The 19,546-nt window shown below is 40.7% G+C and overlaps 1 protein-coding gene across 1 annotated transcript; it reads right to left on the bottom strand.

Annotated features, from left to right (window-relative positions):
- Positions 1-463: 463 nt before the first annotated feature.
- RIOK1 (RIO kinase 1) lies at positions 464-17,326 on the bottom strand. Its single transcript, XM_005525307.3, has 17 exons — positions 17,204-17,326; positions 16,129-16,333; positions 14,999-15,089; positions 13,956-14,025; positions 13,219-13,261; positions 10,922-11,014; positions 10,091-10,203; positions 9,886-9,966; positions 9,265-9,351; positions 8,565-8,702; positions 7,848-7,951; positions 6,077-6,183; positions 5,447-5,512; positions 3,720-3,839; positions 3,384-3,437; positions 2,171-2,317; positions 464-684 (listed from the first exon to the last, which is right to left on the bottom strand). Exons 1-17 carry the CDS (start codon positions 17,272-17,274, stop codon positions 574-576), a joined length of 1,701 nt encoding a protein of 566 aa, XP_005525364.1. The 5' UTR covers positions 17,275-17,326; the 3' UTR covers positions 464-573.
- Positions 17,327-19,546: the final 2,220 nt, after the last annotated feature.

Below are 19,546 nucleotides of genomic sequence, written 5' to 3'. Positions count from 1 at the left end.
TGCACCTATTTCATCTGTGTCCCAACAAACATCTCCATTTGCTGAGAAAATACCAGTCTTGCTTGCTTCAGTACCACTGTCTACACTCACATGAGTACTGTATGTGAGTGTCAGCAATCCCTGCGTGGACAGAGAAAGGGAGCAGAGAGAGAGAGAGAGAGATTTGGAAGCCCTGATCGGTTCCTCTCTTATGAGATTTCTAGCCAAAGGCACAATGCCTGCAGGGTTATCCAGGGGGACTGTGAGAGCCTGCACAGCTCAGTTAGCTTCCATACTGAAAAGAAGGCATGGGGAGAAAGAACACAGGAACAAATCATTGTGAGTTTAGCAAAAAGTCAAACCTGCACAGGTAATGGATTTTTGCAGGCACAAATGTTAGATTCATTCTTTCCCATCAAGAAACATGTGTCATACACTCTGTTCAAACAATTATACCATGTTATTAACGAAACCACCCTCACAGTTTATACTGTGTAAGTATATAAATAAAGGATCTTTAATTTTTTTAATAAAGAAAAAATGATGGTCTGACTAATCCACAACATCATCCCTTTCTCTGAGCCAAAGCTGATTTTATTTGCCTTTCTTCATTTTTGCAGTCTTTTCTTTCCTCTTCTTCACATGCTTTGGGATTTTGGTTTTTCTCTTTTCTCTTTGGGCTTCTTTAACCATCTTTTTCCTTTCCTGTAAGGGATCAAACACAATTCATTTAAAGCAGAAGGGAATGAAGAATTTTAAGCAAGTCAGTCGTTACATTAACAAGTTTATTAACACATGACATAAAAATAATGTTATCAAGATAAAGAAATTTTAAAAATCAATAGGAATGGTGAGGGGAAAAGAAAAAGGAAATACAGGTTAGGGGTGGAGCCCAGACCTGCACACTGGTAATGACAAGGCAAAATTCAAACCAGTTAGAACCTGAGTTTCATGCAACCTTTGAAGAAAGCGAACAAGAGGCACTCTTAACTCACGCTATTTACACCTAGGATTACAACAGGTTGTCTGGTCTACATTTTCTGCTACCCACAGGGCTACTACAGTATGTGTTTCTATGTGTCATGCAAAAATATTGATCCAGTAAGTGCTGATAACTCAGAGCAAGCTGATCATCAGAAGGACCAGCAGGAAAGAATGCCATACTACTGCAACACACTGCAAACCTGTGCCAGACACAGAAGGGACAAGACTCAAATAGAAAACAAAAAGTCAGCAAAGTGGAAGGGTCAGGTAGAAGTAATTGCTGCTAATCAGTTGTTCAAACTACAGCTAAACACATAGGTTACAAAAAAACCCCACATCTCACACAAAAGGAAGTCCAAATGAAAACCTATCAATTAGGAAGAGAAGTGGCCAAGACTTCCCTGCATCACATCTGAAAGGCAGCAGCTCTAGACTGGCAGTGTGTAGTAGAACGCTATTTTTTATTTGATAGATATGAAATAGCTTACCTTTTCTTGGAAGAAAAACCTAAAATGCAATGTTCCAAATCTTGAACCCCTTAAGCCTGCAAATTTCACCCTTCTTTTTGCACAGCACCTGTTGGTTGCTGCTGAAAGGCTCTCACTCATGAGTGATACTCTGCAAGAAAGCCTAACCAAAACTCAGCATACTGTTGCACAGTTTAGAAAATGAAACCTCAAAAAAACCCTAAACCCTAGACCCTAACCATAATCCCTTTGCTGGACTGCATTACATCTCTTGCCCACAGCAAAGCTAGCCAAGCCTGTACTAACGGTACTGCAAAAGCCACTGTGGTACAAACACTGTCACCAAATCTCCAGTTCTACAGATCAAGTGGTCTCAGCTGTCTGGGCATAAGGAGGTTGATTAGGGATCACAGCCACAAACCTGAACACCAAAGCCTGGAAGAGTAGCCAGAGGGACTGAAAAGCTGCCCAGGCTTTTACTTCGTGTAGCCCTGTAATTCCCTGTAGAGATCTCTCTTCTAGCTTTGCCTAAGCTGCAGAAAGCTGTGTTCCACACTGCTCTACATAAAACCACCTTTAATCAAGCATCCCAAATAAAATTCACTGCCTCTGCTCTTGCTCTCCAAAACAGGAAAGCTCCACAGCTTGCTTCAGACAAGAAGAATCACTAAGTTTGGATTTTTTTTTTTGTGTCATATAAGCAAAGGTGGGAAAAAATAAACAATTCCCAGCCAGCTGACCTTTTTGTCCATGCTAACTTCAGCAGGTTTATCTTTGGGATGTACATATTCTTTACAGCCTGAATCAGAGTCCTCTGAGCTGCCACCACCATCATCATCATCAGAGTCTGTTTCTGAATTGTCTGCCTCTTCAAGAAGTGCAGGAATCTGCAAGATTTATCAAGAATTATATCAAATCAAAACCAAGAAACCTAATGACAACATACACACACATATATATATATATACATAATGTACATATATATATTCACAACAAAGAAAGCAGAATCTGCTGGAAAGAAACCCTTGAGCAATCTGATGTTATCTCCCTTACCACCGCCCTCACTGAGTCTCAAGATAAAGAATGAAAAGTAGGTTAAGCCAAACTAAGAACAAGGAACCTAAAATGTACAACACAGATTCTTTTAGGTCAGGGCTCAAAGCACAGCTGCTATTTGCACTCCAAAACTAATTTCCCTAAGTTAAACAGCAATTTGCTAACATATGTGGAACCCTATTTTTAATTATCTTTGGATCATGCCCAAATCTACCTTGGGGGCACTGTATGTATTGTATACTGCAAACACAAATATCTGCACTGGAACACTCACTTTTTCTTAAGCAAGCCTGGAGACTGTGCTACAGCCTGATCCCATCCATATTTATATTTCAATTTTAAATCAAGACTCTACACCACTGCTAGAGAGCAAAGTAAGGAGGGGGAATCCACACAGGGCTTCTGCCTTGAATGACATGGCTCCAAGTGATCTGTATCTAACTTCTCATCCAATGTAGTTTACAGAAGTGTCACTGTCAAGTACTTCAAATACAGTAAGACATTATATTTTATGCCTTATACTGGAGGACTGTTCTTTATGCAATATTACAGCAAAGATACCCTGAACATATCAAAACTTGCAGTCATGCAACAGTTTAAATCAATTGTATTTTCCATCATCAGAAAACACTTTCCCTCATCTTCATCTTAACTTTAGAGATCATGGCCATAGCAACAATTGTAATTTCATTCTCAAGCAACCCAGCACCAGCCACAGTGCAGGGAAGCAAATTCTGTGTTGTGCAGACACATTGCCATGACAGATCCATCCTGGACACAAATGGTCACTCTGCACACAAGAGGCTTCTTTCATGGTGCCAGCTGCAGGACCAGGCATTTTCTGAACTACTATTCTGAAAATGGCTAAAATGAAGGATTTCAAAAAGACCTTCTCACCTTCTGAACACCGGACAAATCCTTCTTCAGTCCTGTCACAGTCTGGTAGAGAATCTGCTCCAAGGGAGAGAAGAATTAATTACATTACCAAATTATGTCTCAATTTTTTGTGCCCAGATAAAATTTCTATCTAAAGATAACTTTAAAGAAATAAAAAACAGAATAAAATCCACAATGTTAGCATTAAATACTAACCAGACAATTTTAAAGTATAATATAGATTTAGTACTCCACACCTTTGTAGCAAAGCTTCTGTTTCTGTTTGTTGCTAACAGTTACCAGTAAGAATTCATATTCCCTCTCTCTTTTTTGCAGGGCCTCAGCATGTCTACTCACATTATCTTGCTGAATATTCAATGCCATATCCTCTTCTTTCAACTTCATCATTATGTCCACATCCCTCTCATAATTTTTAACTTCAGTCAGAGTTCGAGGTATGTAGGCCTTCTTAAATACCTAACACAGTGAAAGGAAACACAGACTTACTAACTTACATATAGTGTCACAATGTTTTTCTCTCCTAATTAGACATCCTTAGGAGAATAATCACAATCAGAGAAACAACAAAAAACTCATCCACTACCATTCAAACTACAGAGTTGTTTTTTGTTTGGTTATTTTTTGCATGAGTAGACTTAACATGCAATGTAGACATTATTGACAGATCACAACTAATAAGGCTCCTTCCTTAGCGTGACCCACACCAGCCTACTTACAAAGTTCTCCAACCATCTCTTAGCCTGTTTGAGTCCTAAGGTTTTGTATCCTAAGAATTTTTGTAATGTTTTTATTGTAATGTTCGCAATGCCTTCAGGAGGCAACTCCATTGAAATGCACTGCTAGAACTTAATCTCTTTATATAACAATACCTGCTTCAACCTACAGTCCAACTCAAAAATGGTACTTGCAGCAGTACAGTACAATAAAAACTAACTGCAGTATCAACAACATACTTAAAATTTGTCACATTTCCAGCAGTCTTTCACCAAGCTTACGACCCAACCAGCTCAGAGACGTGTTTTGCTTCTGTTTCATGGTATCAGTTCAATCCCAGCACAGATTCAGTACACTTCATGATCATCACTGCTCACCTGAGAGCTGTGCACAAAGGACAGGCCCCCACTTCCACAGAGCTGCCCTTACTCAGCTCTACTCTTTTGCAAGGGAAGTGGCACAAATTAGCCATGGTCACATGGAAAGTCTAAGAGAAATTAACTGAACATAGATGCTATGAAACCACCTCTCTTACAGGTCAGTACCTCATATAAGGAATAACTCGCTTGCAGAAGATGGGCTTGCTACCAAACACTAGAATCTGACTCTACAGCTCAGTAGTTTTATGCTGAAGCTACACTGGGAAACAAAAATCATCTTTCCTTGGCAAAGCCTGAAGCAGTTAGTGAAACCTGCTGAGCTCCAAGACAAAAAAAATCTTGAATAAATCAAGTAGCATTGATTTATAAAGTGCACGGAACTTTATAACACACAGATAAAAGGTTTTTGTTGGTTGTTGGTTTTGGTTTTTTTTAAACTCTTCTGAAACAGATAGTTAAGACTAAGATAGAAATGGTTCTATCTTTACATCAAGCATTTCCAGAACATTAACAGCTTTCTGTAATTGAGATGACTTCACTTAGTGTAAAAGCAGTGGAAGAACTGAATTAGACTGGGAGTGGAGCTAGATGGGCAATTTGGCCAATGCACATATCCAAATAGCCTGCTTCTGTATCACTGGTCCAAAACCACTGGCATAATCATATCTCTCCACTCAGGATTTTTGTTAACTAGACCTGAACTGGAAATTACATCAAGGCATCTAGATGTGAGCAAACAAAAATGTTTAGGAAATAGAATATTTGCCTTCTAACAGCTTATTGCTGTCAGCTTTTACACATGGCATCCCTTACTACTTCACATCTCAACTAGGTCAAGACATCTCAGTATCACAAACAAAGTTTTGTTTATCATCAACTGTACGTTCTTCCAAAGAAAATATAACATTTTTCAGTGTTCAGAAGAGGTAAGGTTAATATTAATTTCATTGCAGGAACAGAAATCCTTACTTCCTCATCCACTTTATCTTGACTGGATCTTTCCTCCTCTGTTCTTTTAGATGCTATTTCCATTGCCTAAAGAAACACAAAACATTATGAAAGTTATCATTCTTTAGACTCGCAGCACTAGGTCTTTAGAATCACACCCAACTATTCCCATCTGCGTTTCTCCCTGCACTCCACCGTCACTCACAGGCACTCCAGCTTTCCCTATGGGAATGCCTTCAGCGACACCTAATGGTGACCACCACTGCTGCACACTGACAGCTGCAGATCAGGGTCTCGTAACAGAGGAAAAAACACACCTGCTGCTCCACATAAGCACGATAATATTTCTGCGGAGCTCCTTCTTGCCAGAAAGGAAGAGCTAACTTAAAACAACCTGGTTCTTATAGCATCTCAAACAAACATTTGAGTCTTCATGATTAGACAGACTTTCTTAGAAAACATGCAATGAAAGTAGTTTCACCCTGCAATGGTATAAATGGAAAAGACCTATATGCATTTTTGAAGCACTAGCACAAAATTGTCACGTGCTGGCTTCCTTCTAGCAGGATGCAGAATAAATGAAATGATGGAGCTTGAACGAGATCTGATTTTACTGTCCTCTCACTCAGTAACAAGGCCATGAGGTCTTACCTTAGACAGGTAGTCATCAATGTTCTCACTTGTGATAGAAGGATCAGTAATAAATTCAAACAGCTCCCTTACTGTCATCACTGCAACATTGTGCTTCTGGAAAAAGTCTGCCAGAAAACAGTGGAAAGACAAAACCCGTAAGTAATTCCATGTAACATACACAGCTCGTATGTTAAAGTGACAACTCCAGCAAGCCAACAACTCTGATGACTTAGGAAAGACTTAGCAGCACGTTCTACATCATATGGAGTTTAGTTACCAGATGATTCTTGGACATCTGAAACAAAACTGTTCATCTCCCAGATACAACAAATACTAAAAGGATAAAAACTGCATAAATACAAAAGCCAAATCAATTCCAGCAGGATCCCAATGGAGTACGGGTTAAGAAGTAAAGAATTCAAGACAGGTGTAGTATTTGCAAGGACTAAAATTTAAAATAATGTATTTCAAATAAAGAACGGAGAACTCAAACTTTTGCCAGAGAGAAACAAGTTGTCACTGAAATACAGTACAGCCTAATTATGATCCACCCAAAGGGGAAGACATATTGATGTCCTAGAATCTTCCTCACTACTACTCTCAGAATTGATTTCTTAAATCAATTATGACCAAATTCGTGGGCTGCATTTCTGTTCTGAAAAGCGGCAGTAAGTGACACTGAGGATACTGTTAAATAAGTATTTCCTACTAAAATTCCCAGGGGATCTCTAACTGTGATAAATTAATCATAGAGTAAAAATTACTTCATTTTGGGGCAGCTCTTTGTGCCCACAGAACCACATATCTCTGCAAAGATCACACCTAGGGCAGAACCAGGTGTTTCTAAGAGCCCCTGCAGAAAGTTGAGACAGAGAAAGCTGCAGACAGAGAACAAACAAAACAACACCAAAAACACTGCAACTCACCGAGACACTAGAATATCTAGGGAGAGTAAGCCAAAAAACGTGAATAAAGAGCAAGGGTGCAACTAGCTGAGCCAGAAGGGAGTTACCAGAAATGCATGAACTGAAAAGGAATAAGGAAAAAGTAGCAAAGTAGTGCTGGATATCGACAGACATACAGCATGCACACAGTTCTTTCCTAATTATGCATCAGACTTTCAAGAGTCTCTGTAAAATAAGAAAAAAGGCAATCTGAAAAGAAAGGGGGGACAAAAGCAGCCTATAACGAGAGATTTTTTTGTCCTCAGGGACACACCCTACCAGGAGGTGTGTATCTGTTACACAACATGTATATTCACACATGAAGACCAAATTCTCAAGAGAAAAACAAACTTAACTTATCAAAATACTATGACAAGTGATAATATCTCTAATTAATTACTCTGTGCCTCAATCCTCTCAGCTGCCCTTAAGTGCAGGGTACTTTGTAACGCACAGAAATGTCCTGCCAGCTGAGGAATTCCAGATGTGGATTCAGCTCACAGAAGGCAACACATCAGTATGTCTGCACAGTATTTTAAGTAAGGGAAGTTAAGACTGGGGTGAGCACTGCTGTAGACTGGGAGTGATCTTAGATCTGTCCTAAGTCTGAGATTCAGCCATGTGACTCATTTCAGACAGATGATTTCTAGCAAAATAGGCGGCACTACTCTGAACTCAGCAGAGTACACTGCTACCTGAGGAAGTCACGAGACCACAGAAGAGGCAGTATTTTAATGGAATTTTGACAGCTTCTACAGTCAGTTACACCTGAAAGAACATAAGGTGAACTGAGTCCATCCTGCTCAACAGATCAGCTATCAGAACTTGAAGTGCAGCCCCCTCACCGTTAACGTTGGCACAATCCTTGCGCAGGAACTCCAGTGCATGCGGGTGGTCGTGCTCCACGGACTGAGACACGTCAATGATGTACACATCCCCTCCGTGGTACCTGCAAGGAAAGCCCACACAGAGCTGCACCAACTCCACCAGACTACTGAGGGGCAGCAAAAAAATATCTGAACTTCTTTCTCCAGCATACACCTTACATTGCAGGGCCAAGGTGGCTTTTTTCAGGCAATTCTTTCCCTCCTCTACACAAGCTGTGTAATTAAACTTTTTAAAAAAACAGTCTGCTCATGAACAAAAAAAGCAGAGTGGTGCACTAAAAAGAAAAAAAATCAACAAGAAACAAGTTATAAAAATAAAGCAGTCAAATGATACCTTACTAATATAAAATACCTTATATAAAAATTATGCCGTACTAATTTTTGCCTAAGTTGTCGGGTTTTTTTTCTGGTTGTGAGGGGGTTTTGTGAGGTGATTTTGTTGTGTTTTTTTCTTTCTAATTTTATGAGGTTTTTTTGTTTGTTTGCCTGCTGGTTTTTTTTAACAGAGAAAGCTCAGATCTGGGTTAAAAGATACATAATTAATTAGATAAATTACAAAACCCAGTAACGATAAATACCCCGCCCTTGCTGAAGGGTACATCAGTACTCTCACACAGAGGTTGCCAATGCATACATTTTAGATGTCACAACTCAGAGCAAGGATTAAAAACATACAGCATATTAAATTCACTGAGATCTGCGTGAACAAGTCTGGCATCTTGGTACATTCTTCTCATATACTGGATGATCTGTAGGTACAGCTCCCGGACTTTGGAGTCAGACAACTGAGCATTCTTCAGCAGAGGAGCAGGCCTTGAAATTACAAAAAAAAGTAAGAGAAACTAAATCCTTTTTTCTTCTTCACACCAGCTGCAAATGCTTTAATTGCTGTGCTTGATCTTTTCACTCCCTGAGTGTTTCAAGCAAGTCAGGATGAGAAACCATGTGCAAGGAGCCAGCAGGAAGGGCAGCAAAACTTTACTACAGACTTGACAAAGATTCTGGAGCTCTATTTCCAACAGGACCTAATTTGGACCATGCTAAATTTATGTCAGTAACTACAAAACAATGAACTATCTTCATGCATGATTAGCAAGCCTTTCCAGCATTAATCTCTGGTTAAGCCACTTTATGAATCAATTTTGCACACACATGAAGCTTCAGAATCACACAGATTGCCTGCAGTAGTAGCTGACAAATGGCTGGGACCATTCCTCAAATCACACATGCACATATTAACTTTACAGGCTTAGAAGTATCTGTAGGCAAATTTAGAAGGTTGGTTTGTTTGGTTTTAATAAACTTCTGGGAAAGGCTATTACTAAATAAAAAAACCCCAAACAAACAAAAAAAAATAATTTCTAAAGATACTTACCTATCACCTTTACCAATAAAGCCCATGACAAGCACATGACTCCTTAGCATAATTGGCTCTGGGCAAGGTATCTGAGCTGTATTCAACCTGAAACACAGGAAGAAAGCCACAAAAAAAAAAAATAAAACCAAACCCTATTTGCTTTGCACTAGTGCATAAAGGACCTCTGCAGCTTTGAATGTAATACACAGTGAGAGCTCAGGAAACTCTCCCTTGTGAACAACTAGGAAATGCACACAAAAAGCCACAACCATTTTGACCCTTTTCTAAGCATTCCTGTGTCAAAAAATCTTTAGACAGTTCAGGTTAATCCTAGATTAACCTATATCACACAGCATGCTGCTGCTCAGCAGCAGCTATTTCTAGCTTTTCCTTGCTGTTCAGTCATGTCAGACAGAGCTCAGACACTGAAGAGCTTAGTGCATTAGCAGGAAAACAAAAGAAGATCTTTATTCTTCCCTCCCCTTTTCTCTCCCATAATGAAGCTTAAGACACTTTCCTGAACACTCCAGAGACACTACAGGGTAGTGGTAGCCACAGTCTAGCAAAAAGAAAGCACCTCCTATAAACTTAAAAGTTTCGGTAACCTCTGCATGATTAAATAAAAACTGGGAAAATCACCTTATTAAATTCCTCATTTCTTTTTCAGCCCATGTCTTCACCATTTTTCTTGGGTTGCCTTTGCAGTATCCATGACGAAACCTTTAAATAAAAAATTAAAAAACAGGGACTCTTAGTCTATCAACACAGCATAAGCACAAGTGATTTTAACACCTTTCAAAACAATCCCTCTTCCCCAGTAAAACCAGGCAGAAGTCAAACTCACCTGAATTCACCACTCACATACTTATCCCGATCTTTAAACATGAGAATAGAGGTTTTGTAAATCTTTATTGCTCTGCTCTCTCCATTTGCAGTACTGGCATGATATACATTTGCCTATCAGATTAAAAAGGGAAGAAACAACATTAAAGAAAAGCTCTTTAAAGTAACCTAATCTTCTCTCTTCTCATTCTGACACCTGGAAAAGAGCTGATCTCACCCCAGCCCCCATGTGGCACCCAGCTGATAGAGACTGCACCCAAGGGCAATCCTTTTTCCACGAAAGGCAGCTTACAGGAAGTACATAAAATGGGGCAGGGACGCAACAATGCCCTCAGAATAAAATCAACAGTGCACAAGAAAACTGCCTCATCCACACTTGGGAGACTGAAACAAGCCCTTGTGTGAAGGGTTAACTTGAGCCTGTGCACTGTTCAGGCCCTAAGGCACGGCCCAAATGCCTCATGTTTCCACCTCTACGCAGAGCAGAAGTATGTCTTTAATCGGAATTATCTGGGATTCTATGGGTTTTTTTTGCCACTATTTAATACTGTGGGTATACATAACTTCACCAAAACTTTATGTTGAAAAATGCAATTAACATCCATAAATTTAAGATAATATTAAAGCATTCTTACAAATCTTTCATACTTGGGAAAATTGGTTCCCTTTAACATAAACAAATTTTTTTCTTAAAATAATTTCTTATCTTTCAAGCAACACAAAAAATATAGAACTAAGCCAAATTATTTCACTACATTTTCTGAGCATCATAAACTTCCACCCGTCTTACTGAAAAAAAAAAGCCTACTACATTATTTGAAATACAACTTACTTCTTTCCCTGTGCTGATGCAGCCATTGATTTCTGATATGATACCTCTAGACAGCATCTTGAATAGAATGATTCGGGTCCTTGGGTCCAACACCTCAAATTTAATACAGAGAAATCAGCAGAGAAAAAAAAAAACAACAAACAACAGTGTCCAGTCTTACTCTCATGTTAAAGGGCCCTGGGCATCAGACCGTTCTCAAGGGTCAAATAACAATCTGAACAGCAACCATTCAGAATTTTGCCATGAATCTAGGATGATATTTCACTTTTCCTTCAAAAACTTTTTTTTCTTTTTTTTAAATTAAGTAAATGTCTTCGAGCTAATTCAAGAAGAGACAAAAAAATAATGTCCCACCCATAGCTGCATTAAATATTTTAAAGGAAGATTTTTCTTGGGATACAATTACAATGACTGAAATAGAACAGCCATGTGGGCTCAGGCCAGTAATAATTCAGTCTTACGAAAGAAGGAAAAAAGAAAAAAGGCAAACTCAGCATTTTTTTCTTCTTCTTTGGAAGAAAAAGCTGAAGATGAAATTCTGCATTACACATATGAACAAGGCACAGTTTTTTGTTAAGCACAAAAATGAACTCTAAAATGTTTATGGAACCAAAGTTAACCTTCATATGAGGGAGGGTGGGTGGGAGGGAGACAGAGAAGGAGAGAGAAGGAGAGAGAAGGAGAGAGAAGGAGAGAGAAAGAGAGAGAAGGAGAGAGAAGGAGAGAGAAGGAGAGAGAAAGAGAGAGAAAGAGAGAGAAAGAGAGAGAAAGAGAGAGAAAGAGAGAGAAAGAGAGAGAGAGTGAGAGAGAGTGAGAGAGAGTGAGAGTGAGAGTGAGAGTGAGAGTGAGAGTGAGAGTGAGAGACAGAGAAAGAGAGAGAAGGAGGGAAGGCAGGAAGGCAGAAAGAAAGGAAGGCAGGAGGGCAGGCAGGCAGAGAGAAAGAAAGAAAGAGAGAAAGAAAGAGAGAAAGAAAGAGAGAAAGAGAGAGAGAAAGAGAGAGGGAAAACGAGAGAGGGAGAGAGAGAGAAAGAGAGAGAAAGAGAGAGAAAGAGAGAGAGAGTGAGAGAGAGTGAGAGATAGAGAAAGAGAAGGAGGGAAGGCAGGAAGGCAGAAAGAAAGGAAGGCAGGAAGGCAGGCAGGCAGAGAGAAAGAGAGAGAGAAAGAAAGAGAGAAAGAAAGAGAGAAAGAGAGAGAGAAAGAGAGAGAGAAAGAGAGAGAGAAAGAGAGAGAGAAAGAGAGAAAGAGAGAGAGAAAGAGAGAAAGAAAGAGAGAGAGAGAGAAAGAGAAAGAGAGAGAGAAGAGAAGAGAGAAAGAGAGAGAGAAAGAGAGAAAGAGAGAGAGAAAGAGAGAGAGAAGAGAGAAGAGAGAAAGAGAGAGAAAGAGAGAGAGAAAGAGAGAGAGAAAGAGAGAGAGAAAGAGAGAGAGAAAGAAAGAGAGAAGAGAGAAGAAAGAGAGAAAGAAAGAGAGAAAGAAGAGAAAGAAAGGGAGAAAGAAAGAGGAGAAAGAAAGGGAGAAAGAAAGGGAGAAAGAAAGGGAGAAAGAAAGGGAGAAAGAAAGGGAGAAAGGGAGAGAGAAAGAGAGAGAGAAAGAGAGAGAGAAAGGGAGAGAGAAAGAGAGAAAGAAAGGAAGGAAGAAAGGAAGGAAGAAAGGAAGGAAGAAAGGAAGGAAGAAAGGAAGGAAGAAAGGAAGGAAGAAAGGAAGGAAGAAAGGAAGGAAGAAAGGAAGGAAGAAAGGAAGGAAGAAAGAAGGGAAGAAAGGAAGGAAGAAAGGAAGGAAGAAAGGAAGGAAGAAAGGAAGGAAGAAAGGAAGGAAGAAAGGAAGGAAGAAAGGAAGGAAGAAAGGAAGGAAGAAAGGAAGGAAGAAAGGAAGGAAAAAAGGAAGGAAGGAAGAAAGGAAGGAAGGAAGAAAGGAAGGAAGGAAGGAAGGAAGAAAGGAAGGAAGAAAGGAAGAAAGGAAGGAAGAAAGGAAGGAAGAAAGAAAGGAAGGAAGAAAGAAAGGAAGGAAGAAAGAAAGGAAGAAAGGAAGAAAGGAAGGAAGGAAGAAAGGAAGGAAGGAAAAAAGGAAGGAAGGAAAAAAGGAAGGAAGGAAGAAAGGAAGGAAGGAAGAAAGGAAGGAAGAAAGGAAGAAAGAAAGAAAGAAAGAAAGAAAGAAAGAAAGAAAGAAAGAAAGAAAGGTCTCTTCAGCATAATAAGGGAAACAGAATTCCAAAACTCTTCCTGCTCTGTTTTTTCATTGATTCCAAAATTCTACACTATTTGCTATGGTCAAAAGGGAAATTTGATGAACAAAAGACTTACCTGTTCTACTGTTGCTCTGTCTGACTTGTCTTTGACTCGGTACCTAGCAGAAGTGAAAATAAATTGTTACAATCCCACATATGGGCTCAGCACTTTGACAGAGCAAACTGTGACATTCTGTGTCAAAGACAAGATGACAGCCTTGAGAAGTAAGGCTTTCAGTTCATATGAAATCAAAGGTTTCTCCTGCAGACAGAGGGATGGAGAGGAAAAAAAAACAATAAACAACCACCATTAACATCACAGCCCTTTGCTTTTATAGATTATCTTCCTGTTTTTTCTGAAACATGCTCATTCAGGAGAAAACTGTATCTGTCTACAACTTAGGGCTATAAGCTGCAGGCAAAAAAAAAATCTTAAGCAGAAATACTTTTCTCTCACAAAATCATCAGGAGGAACTTTTAAAAGGCTCCAATGCCTTTTTAGCTCAGCAGCTTAAGGATTTATGTTTAGAAGAGTATCAAAGGGTCTTTTCTAAGGGAATGACACCCATCACTTCTGTCTTACTATACTACACCAACACAATCTGATATGCTACGAGTGACAAAATAATCAAAACTTTGGAATGATTCAGAAAACTGATTTGGAAACCAAAAAATTTAAGACCAAGGGGCAAACTGCATGTAGACTACTTCTGAGCTTTGTTTTTCTTAACAAACTTATTCAAACAAGGAAATAAGACTATGCTTCTGGGTTCAAAGTATTTAAGTGAAAATAGAAGCACAAGTAATACTCACATGTCTGCTTCCTTCTGTCTAGACTTTTCTGTGACTCTGTTTATAACAGAGTCATCAAAATTTAGTTTATCTGAAAAACACATAAGAAGAAATGAAAAAAAAAAAAAACCAACAAAAACCCAAAACCCAAAGAAGTTTCCTACACACCAGGGTTAACCTAGCACTTTACTCTGTTTACATTTCAGGATAGGACTATAAGGTAACAACACAAATGAGTGAGACAGTTCCACAGACTTGGAAATGTGATGCCAGTAATGCCCTTTGGATAACATCTCACCATTAAATTTATCTGTTGTAAAAATCAAATACCATTTTTCTTAACACAAGAAGCAATAGCCTCACAGATTCTCTTCAACAATGCATTTAAATGGTGTTTGATTAAATGCTAAATGTATAAAATCTGCTGTATTTGGCTACAAATACCAGCAGCCTTCATCCTAGCACCACTTTGTTATAAAGGAAAACCCAACCTCTGATCCCTACCCTGTCAGAAGGTACCAATCACAGCTACCCCTAGTCCTGACAGGCTGTGCTGAGCAGCCATCTCCATCTCAGGGTAAAAATCAAACCACACCAGCTTGGATGTCAGCCCCTTCACTTAGCACAGGAATTCTGCCCCTGGGAGAGAAATGCTGCATAATGTACCCCCAAATACTGTAGAGGACTGCATTTGTCTAGAAAATGCAGCTGTGGGAATGACCAATATCACAACAGAGAGCTGATACCCTCCCTCCACCCAAACAGCTTGTTCTTACAGACAATCTAGGGAAGAAAGACTTCATGTGGCCTGGGAAAGTCAAGGGGAAAGAAAAAAACCCAACAAAAAAGCCATGTGGTTCTAAAGGTGGAGAGAGAGGGGTATGACAGGCAGCTCATGGAAACCAAAGGCAACTTCAAGTACTCAAAAGGCATTTTTCAATCTCTCTGGCAATGGTTAACTCACCCATTCCAGTGAGTTCTGGCTTAACAGAAGCAGAATTAGTCTGAGAATGCCACAGAGTAGTAACTGATTAAATAACAGAAGACAGTCCAGTTATACTCACCTAAATTGATTTTGTGTTCAAATTTTCTTAAAACCTTGCCTGCAGGGGTTGACAGTTTTGCTGAAGAGCAATTAGGGGTCTGTCTATTTGCCTGAAATAAAAGATTTGTTAACATAAGTCATGTTCTGTACACAGCCCTTTGAAATTCAAACCGTATAATTGGAAAAGTCATCCCAAATGCCTATGCCTAAAGCTGTAGGATGAAAACCACCTGATATATAAGGAAACAGATATGGATTAACACCAGATTTTATTTAAATCAAGAAAACAGTTAACACATCAGTTAAAATTCTAAAAGTCCTCCAAACCAGTTATTTTTAGTTTAGGAAGCTACAAGTCTCTCACACAGCACTTTTTCTGTCTGTGAAAGGAAGAGAAGATAGAAACAAGGAATAAAATAAGAGTGGAAAAAATGCAGAGGTAATGAAATGAGAAAACTTTCCAAGATTCTGTCTTACATGTAGTCCTCTCCAAACACAACTAACCCCTTAACATGATTTCACCATCACTGAACAGCATAAACCTCTAAATAAAGGCAAGAATATACCATCCAGGACAAGCGCTGCCTAACATGATATGCTATGATCAGCACCACCATGATTTATCAACTGTTCTGCTAAGTCGCCACACACTCTAAATTAATTCACTTCAAGCACCCCCCATCCATTTCCTATGCTTGTATTTTTCTTTGCCTTCTTCACTACTAAGCCAAAAATAGAATCAGTTTCACCCTGGATGTAACTAGCAGATAGTCTAAAAATAAACAGAAAGGCTGGGGAAGATGCTCAGAAACACAGAAGACAAATATCAAAACGTAAGGAACATTTTTAGGGATGTGAGGAAGGTGAGCAAAGAAAGAAGAGTTGAGAAAAGTAAGGAAGAGAAGGAAACTGCAGTGACAAAGAGAATCCAGCAAAAGGGCTTGAGACAAGAAAATCAAATGGAGCTCTGGCTACAATGTACATACACATATGGCATGTCAGAGGAACAGATGCAAAGGAAGGGCATTCGCTCAAGGAAAAATTTCCGCTTGCATTTGTCCTTAACATAAAACTAACAAACAAAGCCTCCAGGCTGGCCCCATTATCTCTTGGGCACCCTCAATGCTCACAAAATAGCCTTCAACATACCTGCGGATTGCATCCACCAGCAGCATTGTGGCGCTTTGTGAGTCTTCCCACCTCATCATCCCAGTCCCAGTCCTCATCTTCCTCTTCATCATCGTTGTCATCATCACCATCTCCTTCCTCAGCGTTAACTTCTTCACACGTGCATAGCTGGCAGGTCTCAGGGACCTCACCCTCTTTACATGTTTCTGTGTCTTCCGCAGATTCACTTAAAAGAGACACAGATGTCTCTGTAACTAAAAATTATTGTTACAGCCACCAAAAATTCAATACACTTGTCCCCGTAAATGACTTTACACTTTTACTTGTGTTTTAATTCACTGAGTCCAGTTCTGAGGCACTCTGTTCAGGAAGGATATTGAGGTGCTGGATCAGGTCTAGAAAATGAAATGAAGCTGGTGAAGGGTCTGGAGTGTAAGTCCTGTGAGGAGCAACTGAGAGAGCTGGGGGTGTTTATCCTGGAGGGAAGAAGGTTCAGGGGGGACCTTATCACTCTGTACAACTCCCTGAATGGAGGCTGTAGCCACGTGGGTCTCTTCTCCCAGGCAACAAGTGACAGGAAAAGCACATGGCCTAAAGTTGCAAAGTCGGGAGAATTTGGAAGAATTTCTTCACAGAAAGGGTGGTTAGACATTGGAATGGATTGGCCAGGAAGGTGGTGGAATCACCGTTCCTGCAGGTGTTTAAGAAAAGACTGGACTAGTTACCATGTCTAGTTACATGGACTAGTTACTAGTGCCATGGTCTAGTTGGCACCGTGGTGTTGGGTCACAGCTTGGACTCGATGATCTCGGAGCTCTTTTCCAACCTAACTGATGCTACGATTCTGTAATGTCAGTAAGCGTCACAGATTTCTGCCAAGACAAGTATGTCCCAAAGCAGCACACATCATGGAAAAGGGAAGCCGAGAGACACTCGCAGCCTTTCCTCTCAACCTCTCCAGTAACCGGGTAGCACCACCCGCTCTCCCTTCCCCGCTGCCGGGCAGGTCCCAGGGCTGCTCCGCGTGTTCTCCCGGCCGCGCCCGGTGCCCGGCCCACCCAGCGCCCTCACGCCCGGCCCCTCGGCGCGCCCTCACCTGTCCGAGCAGTCCGCATCATCGAACTGCCCGGGCACGACCTGGCTCATCACCAGCGCTCGGTAATCCATGGCGGCGGCGGCGGCGGGCGGGAGGCAGGAGCCGGGATGCCCGCGGGGCGCAGGCGCCGGCCCGGCCGCTACGGCGCCGCCAGAGGGACAAAAGCAGCGCGGGCGAGCGCGGCCGGGACGGACCCGCCCCGCTCCGGTCCCCGCTGCCATCCCCGCCCGCTTCCCGGGCTCCCGCGCCGGGAGAGCCTGGCTCCAGCACACGGAGAGACTGTGTACACGGGCTTGTAGTGGGGAATGCCTTTACACTCAAAGAGAGTAAGGACAGATTAGATTTTAGTAATAAATCCTTTACTTCCAGGGATGTGAGGGCACTGGAACAGGTTTCCCAGAGAAGCTGTGGATGCCCCATCCCTGGAAGTGTTCGAGGCCAGGCTGGATGGAGCTCGGAGCGACCAGGTGCAGTGGAAGGTGTCCCTGCCCACGGCAGGGGGGATGGAACTAAATGATCTTTTATGCCCCTTCCAACACAAATAATTCTGTGTTTCTCTGAATCCTCAGCTGCTGCCGATACGTCAATACTGAACTGTGGCACATCTGTGTAATATTAAATAATATAGCCTTAAAAATAGTGCATTTTCAAGCCCTTATCTCTTAACTGGGAATGATCGTTCCTGCCACAGATTGATGGTTGTTTTCCCTAAAACACAAGTTATGATCTGTGTCCTCTGTGGTAGATACTGAGAAGTTTCATTTGGTATAGTCTGAAACATTAAATTCCAATCTTTATTAAAATAAAGCTCTAATTGAAGCCAAATGAATTCCAAATTTGCAAGCCTGGCTAGAAGCATCTTAGCTCCTAACACCCCTTGCACTGAATAACATTGTAATCTGTTTATATACTGATATGATGTAGGATTAAGAAAATAAAAGTGGGTGCCAGGCTTTTGATATCTGGTACATAAGGGTAAAATTTTAAAATGCAGTCTCTTTTTTTGTAGCTGTTTTCCCATTATCCAAGTGATAGGTATAAAAGCTATGAAAAACCTCTGATTGTGCAGAAAACATGGATGCTTGTGCAGAGATACCTTTAAAAAGAGGTTTAATACAGTAGGTGTCATTTCCATCTGCAACACTTCCATAAAGTCAGCTCTTTGAGAGTCTCTGTGCTCACTTCACCCAATGTACAGCCATCTACAACAGAAACCAGATTAAGATCACCCATTTGCTGATCTTTTTCCTAGAACCAGGTGTTGGAAGTCTCAATCCATGTGGGTTAATCCATTTGTGTAGAGAAGGCGCTGTTCTACAGGATTATTTCACTCCCTAATAAATTATTCAGTGTTCTTAAGTAAACATACCTGTTTATTGTAATGACAAGGGACTGTTTGAAACATAACACTACCAGAGGATTTCCACATTCATTTTTATTCCTTCTATGCTTTGGGTTTCTGCACAACTTTTTCTTGAAGTGCAGCACACTTTTTTTGTCCCAGGCTTTAAGAGCTCCTTTGGAAGCAGGCACAAACTGTTATGCAAACAATTTGTCTGCAACAAGGTTAAGGGAAACAGTCCACTAGGCAATGGTGATACTTTCAGAAGGAGAATGGGAAAAAAGGTGTCAGAGATGCACCTGTTGTCACCCCTAATCTATGGGAGAACAGACATCCACCAGACTACGTATTTAGCTTGGACCATTGTAGCTCCATGTTCCCTGTCACACGAGACTCCTCAGAAAATACTACCTCCCTTACTCTTCCTATGGCTATATTATTAGTTTTCCTGAACATTAACAGTCAAAATGTTTGTTCACACTTGAAGATGCACTAATTCTGTACTTAACACGACATATTCTATTGGACAAGTATATATTCTGGTTCACACTGAAGCTGGGAAACTGGTTACAGAGACCATACTCAGAACCCCTGGGAGAACTGCAGTGTTGCTCCTTCCTGGAAAAACTGACTTGAGAGAACCACCAATAGCTTCCTTTTCATATTTTCAGGATGAAATATACAACTCAGTGGCAAGAAAAGACACTGCCTGCCAGCTCTGTGAAGCAACCTGTGCTTCTGAGCCCTTCTTGGAAAATCTGGCATGCAGTATGTTCTTGTTGGTGAGGCTAAACATGAGAGGGATTTCAAGTGCCATGTGCTAGGATGAGCATGTTATAATGACATTTATCTATCACACTCCCCTCCCCTGCCAAAGTATGCCAGGCAGTACTTGGTAGTTCACAGTGCCGTCTAACAGGTCTTTAGCTGGTGCAAAGCTCTTTTAAATCAACAAACTTTGTTCGATTTTGAGGTCAGCTCTTGCTGCCACAGCATGAGTG

The sequence above is a fragment of the Pseudopodoces humilis genome, chromosome 1, assembly GCF_049639895.1.
Source record: "Pseudopodoces humilis isolate 2021_Gansu_Grassland_sample_001 chromosome 1, ASM4963989v1, whole genome shotgun sequence".
Classification (NCBI taxonomy): Eukaryota; Metazoa; Chordata; class Aves; order Passeriformes; family Paridae; genus Pseudopodoces; species Pseudopodoces humilis.
This window is presented reverse-complemented; position numbering and strand designations above follow the sequence as displayed.